This window comes from Copadichromis virginalis, linkage group LG14 (genome assembly GCF_057382275.1).
Source record: "Copadichromis virginalis isolate Kocher_CV1m ecotype Utaka linkage group LG14, C_Virginalis_male_GT1.1, whole genome shotgun sequence".
Lineage (NCBI taxonomy): Eukaryota > Metazoa > Chordata > Actinopteri > Cichliformes > Cichlidae > Copadichromis > Copadichromis virginalis.
In genome coordinates, this window is record NC_140631.1 from 14,139,323 (window position 1) to 14,146,208 (window position 6,886).

A 6,886-nucleotide genomic window follows, 5' to 3' on the forward strand; every position below is an offset into this window, starting at 1 on the left:
ATGCTGTAAGACCTGTTGCCACTGATATAGTCCAGTTCTCGTGTAATTTACCATACCTCAGCCTTTTCTCCCTGTTTCTCTTCACTAAAAATGGCTTCCTGACAGCCTTCCACTGAGACCGTTTCTGATGAGGCTTCAGCAAACAGCAGATGGATCCATTAAAGGGCCAGTGCATCTCTCAGGTACTTCAAGTCTTTGCTTTTCTTTATATTTTTCTACATCTTAAGGACATGATTTCCAGATACAGTTCATCTGCTGTACAGAGTTATTTAGTCCTGCTACTTTTCCGGTTTCCTCAATTTTTTTAAGGACTCACAGCACGCCAGATTTTTGGGAACCACCTAGTTGGTTCAAAATGTTATTTTTACCTATCAGATTTTGTTATCTTTTAGATTCTTAAAGTGCTATGCTGTGGTGTGCTGGGGGAGCAGCACAGCAAAGAAGGACTCATCCAGGCTGGAAAAACTGATCAGGAAGGCTAGCTCTGTGGTCGGCATGAAGCTGGACACCCTGGTGACAGTGGCAGAGAAAAGGACACTAAAGAAACTGATGGACATTATGGACAATGCCAGGCATCCTCTGCACACGGCCATTAACAACCAGAAGAGTCTGTTCAGTGACAGGTTGCTTCTCCCCAAGACAAGAACTAACAGACTTAAAAACTCCTTTGTCCCACACGCCATCAGACTGTTTAACTCCTCTCTGGAGGGGAGAGGGAGGGGAAACAGGAGGACAAAGGAGGGGGGAACAACTAAGCTGTAGTGCCTCTTCACCTCACTGTGCAATACCTTTTGTGCAATACTTTTGTAAATAGTCAACAGTGCAATAGACCTCAATACTCGATACTTTGGGAGCCATAAACATCATTAGACCAGTGCACATATTGGTAAATGGACTGGTTCTTATATAGCGCTTTTCTACTCTTCTGAGCACTCAAAGCGCTTTACACAACTTGTGCATTCACCCATTCACACCCATTCGCACAAGCACATTGTTCTAGGTGCTTTCTAAGTAACATTCACACACATTCATACTCCGATGGATGCATCGGAGAGCAATTTGGGGTTAATATCTTGCCCAAGGATATTTGGCATGCAGACTGGGGGAAGCCAGGAATCGAACCACCAATCTTCCGATCAGCAGATGACCTGCTCTACCGCCTGAGCTACAGCCACCCCCTTATTGTCTCTATTGTGCTCTGTCTTGGTTGTTGAGTTGACTAATGTGGAAATAAAATTTATCCAGCAGTAAACCTGAGTTTGCGGTGAGGGAAGCATCTTGTACAGTACAGCACTTTCCAGCAGGAACTTCGATAGAATGTAAAATAAAACATTTTGTGTATTTTAAAATGACATTCAGTGTGTTTTTGTTGTTGCTGCACTAATCAACCACTTACTACTAACTGCAATGGTAGTTTATTGGATTGGAAAGTGTGGCGATGCTCGCCACCTGGTCTCCCTTCTTGCTTGTTGGTGTGGGCAGGTCTCATTTGTAGGTGCTGAAGAGCTGCTGTGGCTCATTTCCATCAGTGGCACTGGCAATACCTGGGCTCATTCTGTCAGTGAGGTAGTTGAAAAACCCCAGTTGGGTAAAGCGTTTGGGGGTTTTTGTTAACAGACATGCTTATCTATTTAGTTGGTGTTATTTTTTTCAGCTAAATTTTTTAGTGCAATTAGCACTTTCAGCATCAATCCATAGCAATGTGTTGTATTTTTCACATTGTCTGTGTGTAAAATACATATGTAAGCATAGATTACACAAAGGATCCTGCACGCCAAGCTGGATACAAATAGAAATCCCTGGAAACAATTCTTTCTGCGCTTAAGAGCAGCTTCCTATTGCAACGCTGGAGGATTTGTCACCATTACTGGATACGCTGCAGAAGCACAGCAAAGCAGTGACTGTGTGGAGTCGAAAACTATTACACCAACTACACTACACAGTCACCCACATTACCCCAATCACTGGCGTGTTTACACAACAGAGACGCTGAGTCTTTGTTACGGGCGCCAGCCACTGTGGCCTCGTTGTGTGGACACAGAGAGACCTTGCTGTGACTCGCGTCTTCCCTGCTGTGGATTTCTGGAAACCGCGCTTAAAGAAAGCACAAGACTTCTTTCGTAAAATGTGCCTTCCTGAACTTGTTGGGAAATACTTCTCGAAACAACGTGCTGCTCTAAATAGCCTGTAATGTTTCATGTTGTGGTTAAAGATTGATGACAGCTGTGTGGTGCGATGTAAATAGTTTGCATTTCATTTTTATGTGATTGCTGTGTACATGTGAATAGATCTATAATAAAGAAAAACAAACAAATATACTATTCTTTTTTGTTTTATTAAAACAACTTCACACAAAGTACAACTATTTACAATGTACAGTACATCCAAAAGAACAGCTTTAAGAATACTCAACAGGAGCAAGTGTCATTTGGCCCTGGTTTGACAACAACACTGGGGCACATATTAACAAAAACACAGCAAACCTTAACGATCTTATCAAGAAGTGTTGTGTCTTCAGCCTCACATGATAAGAGTAATCAGACTGTGTGTAACATTTTGAACTTGTTGCGCAAACTACCTATTACTCGCTCAACATGAATTCTCAGGTGGGCAATTGCTCTCGTTTGTTCAACGTCCCTTGCATCAAGTTGACAGTAGCCTTTTGTGAAAGCTGGAATCTTGACCTCCGCACACATCATTCCTACAGCATCTCTGATGTCAAAGCCTCTGTCAGCCAATACTACGTCCCCTGGTAACAGCTTTTGAAGAATGCCACATCTCTCTATGATGTGTTTATCTGATGCACGACTAGGGCTGGGCCATATTATACCATTCACGGTAATACCGGTATAATGTTAGGCAACGATAGGAAAATGAAATATCGCGATAGAATGGGAGTAAAACGCGCATGCGCAGTGCCTTTGTTTTCATACGCACATGGCCGATTGTTGAGTGAAACAGATGAACCAGAATTGGTTTGTAAAAATGGTGCAACTTCCGTGATGTGGAACTGGTTTGGTGTTTGTCTGTCAGATACACGACAAAGCACATTTTTTTGCAGAACATGCAAGCGGTCGTCGTTATTGTCGTATTTGTCGGACTAAGATGCTCTTAAATCTGGGAGTAATCTGGGTCCTAAACTCCGTATGCTTCAGGTCAAACAACACTGCAGCATCACTGAGAGTTAAAAACTGTCTAAATTCTTTCATCTTTAGTAAAACGATCAGCATTGCTGCTTTACCAGGTGTAACTATAAAGTTTAACTTCCATGAAAACAAAAAGTTATTACATTTAATGGAGTTAGAAGTTAGCAGGAAGCTAGCGGAAGTTAGCTCGCTAGTTTCGCTAGTTACCTAAGCATGATTTAGCATGTTCTGACTGAGAGATTTCTGAAAAAAATCAAACGTACAGCTCTGCTATCACTTCCAACATAAATGAAGACAGGAAACTAAACAGCAGTGACGTTTGTAGGGTTACTGAAGTTGGGCTAGCTGGTATATAATGATGTGCTACGTGATCGCTAGCGACACAGCTATGTTAGCATAACATAAACAGTGAAGCTGGAGGACGAACACTAACACTTTTCCACTTATAAAAGTTAACGTGAAGGTTCTTCATGGTTAGAGACAAATGCAATCGCATGGCAGGATGCTGTAAACGGACCAAACTTCAGTCAGGAGAACAACTGAGATAATCTATCCACAATACCAGGTTAGTCATTAATATACTGCAACAACATGGGAATAGAGCAGCTGCCAGAGAATTCAACATTAATGAATCAATGGTACAGAAGTGGAGGAAGCAAGAAGAATGAGTTTAATAAAGTTTGATTTATCTGACTGCTTTGTTTCGCTTAATGTGCCTTATAATCCCGTGCACCTTATGGTCCGAAAAATGCGTACTGCACACTGCAGTTTAATGTTGCAAAGCACCTCTTTTTAACTTCAGTGGATATTATACATGGTTATGCTCAGGATATGTCAGCCCATTTCTACTGGAAATGCCTTTTGGTTAAACTTTCAGCAAGGAATTTGCATTTGCACTGTTACATTTTTATAAAGCTTTAATGTACATAAAAACCAGCTTCTTGTTTAGGTGAAAATAAATGGAAGGTTGTCTTTTTGCGCTAGTAATGTTGTGGAGTTGTATTTTGTCTCGCATCAATTATATCGTCGGTTATATCATTATCGCAAATTTTCAAATATATATCGTGATAAATATTTTTGGCCATATCGCCCTGCTCTATGCACGACCCCCCCATCCCCTGGAAATGAAAGAAATAGCTCCATGGGGTGTAATCCCGATGAGGTATTTTATGGTCTGTGTACCCTTGTAATGAGAGTATGTTTGTGCGCGTGCCTTTAAATTAGATGGTCTTTCTGTTCGAATCTCAAAACAGTCAACAATGATTGCTACTCGTTTTCCAAAAGTTTCAGTAAACTGTGGAGGCATTGTCGCCTGCAGACAGTGCCTCTCAGGCCAGTGCACCAGTGCTCCTAAGTGGGCATACAAAACATCAATGGTATCGGTGAAGACAGAAGACAGTGTTTTGTGCGACACATGGAATAGATGACAAAGATGCTGGACTGGAAGATCAAGTCTCAGACGCATTAGTGTGAGTAAGAGCATTTGGAAACCTGTCAGTTTCTTCGGTATTGGCAGGAAATCTTTGACAGTGTTGAAGAGGGACATTAAGACTGCATAACAATATAGTCCAGTGTAATATCTTACTTTTTCGGTATCGTCCTTTAAGAAAGTTTCATTCAGCTCTGTCTTTTGCAACTGTGCTCGAAGCAGTCTGTTCTCCTCCAACAGCCGGTTTATTTCTGCTCTGCCCTGTTGACTGCACACACAGTCCTTCGTCTGCCCTTCAGCTTCCGTGACGCTGTCACTCCCATCACCACTGTCCACATTTGCAGCTGGTACGTCAACCTCCACTTGTCCAACACAACTGCTGTCCACTGCCTCCATGACATGGTTGTTGTTCTTCTGTCAGACCTTCATCGATCATCAAGCCTGTAAGATAAAAAATAGTGCATAGACTTAAGGTTAATGTACACCAATATTCCAATGACAGGTGTGTGATTCATCTTTAAGTTATGTGCGGATTAGTGTACCATAAGAGCAATTTAGTATGTTTTCAGAGGGGGGTGTTTACCTGCAATGGGTGCTCTTTTTCGCTTCCGTTGCATACGCCTTGCGTGCCGGTCCGAGTCTGACACAGGTTTGTCGTCGTGCCCCATGTGCAGTGTTGGTGCCCAGTCTGGATTTGTTACATCCATTTCATATGCTGGTTTGCCTGCAATAATGCCAAATCAAAAGCTACTCAGTCGACATGACGTGGTTCTGCAGCATCACACATTAGCATGTTTTATCTCATTATCTATGACCGCAGCGCATTGAAAAAAACCCCACTAAAAGCCTTTTGGTTTGGTCCTTTTACAGCATCCTGCCATGCGATTACATTTGTTCCTGACCACCGAGAACACTCACGTTAACTTTTATCGAGTGGAAAAAAAGTTAGCGTGTTTATATTGTGCTAACATAGCTGTGTTACTAGCGGTCACGTAGCACATCATTATATACCAGCTAGCCCAAGTTCAGTAACCCTACAAATCAATCAATCAAGCTTTATTTATAAAGCACTTTTCATACAGAAAAAATGTAGCACAAAGTGCTTTACATAGTTAAAAGCAGCCCACCCCACCCTCCAACTCACTCCCCACACTCTCAATACACATATATCCCCCCACCCCCACCCACACACACACATACACACACGCGCACACTTAAAGAGTAAAAATTGGGCTGGGCTCGCATGAGCCAAGTGAGGAAACATTATAACAGAGAGCCGTCTGCACCGGGAGCCGGTCACAGACCGCAGCCTCCGGGCTGGGCACACAGCCGGAGGGAGGCCAAGGAGCCCCCCAACCAGGCTGAGAGGACCCCAGAGACCAGCAGCCACGGTCAATAACAGCCCCGGTGCAGAGAGCGCCCTCCGAGGAAACACTGGAGATATGACGCAATACGATATATACAGGGTAAAATGATAAAATAAATAAGAACAGGATACAATATAAATATAAATATAAATAGAGTAAGAAGATTAAAAAATGAATAAGAATAAAATCAAAAAATATTAGGTAAATCCTAAATTAATAATAGAATAACAGGATAGAATAAATAAGCATAAAAAATAAATAAACGCTAAGTAAAAGCTAAATTAAAAAGGTGGGTCTTGAGCCTGTTCTTAAAAACATGTACGTTCTCTGCGGCCCTGAGCTCCTCCGGCAGGCTGTTCCACAGACGAGGACCATACCACTGAAAAGCTGCCTCTCCGTGAGTATGTGTCCTGACTTTAGGGACAATCAAAAGGCCAGTACCAGAGGACCTCAGGGTCCGCGAGGGTTCGTATGGTAAAAGCAGATCTGAGAGATAAGAAGGCCCAAGACCATTAAGACATTTAAAAACCAATAAAAGAACTTTAAAATCGATCCTGAAACACACGGGGAGCCAATGCAGCGATTCTAAAACCGGTGTAATGTGGGCCCGCCCTCTGGTCTTCGTCAGCACACGAGCTGCCGAGTTTTGCAAGAGTTGTAAAGTTGAAATATTCTTCTTAGGAAGACCAGAGAGCAGGGCATTACAGTAATCAATGCGACTGGCAATAAAAGCATGCATCAGCATCTCCGTGTTGGCCCGAGAGAGAATAGGGCGGACTCTGGCTATATTTTTTAGATGATAAAATCCAATTTTGGTTACATGTTTAACATGTGGGATAAAACCAAGCTCAGAGTCAAAAATAACACCCAGGTTTTTCACTTGTAGCGAAGGACATAGTGAAAATGCCTCTAATTTAGACAAGAGTTTCTCTCTCTGAGCCTCA

The 6,886-nt window shown here is 42.4% G+C and overlaps 1 protein-coding gene across 1 annotated transcript; it reads right to left on the reverse strand.

Moving 5' to 3' along the window:
* Positions 1-2,316: 2,316 nt before the first annotated feature.
* Positions 2,317-5,669, reverse strand: LOC146693626 (uncharacterized). Its single transcript, XM_085478628.1, has 2 exons — positions 5,159-5,669; positions 2,317-5,016 (listed from the first exon to the last, which is right to left on the reverse strand). The coding sequence occupies exon 2, from the start codon at positions 4,969-4,971 to the stop codon at positions 4,243-4,245; it is 729 nt and encodes a 242-aa protein (XP_085334754.1). The 5' UTR covers positions 4,972-5,016; positions 5,159-5,669; the 3' UTR covers positions 2,317-4,242.
* Between the last annotated feature and the right edge of the window lie 1,217 nt (positions 5,670-6,886).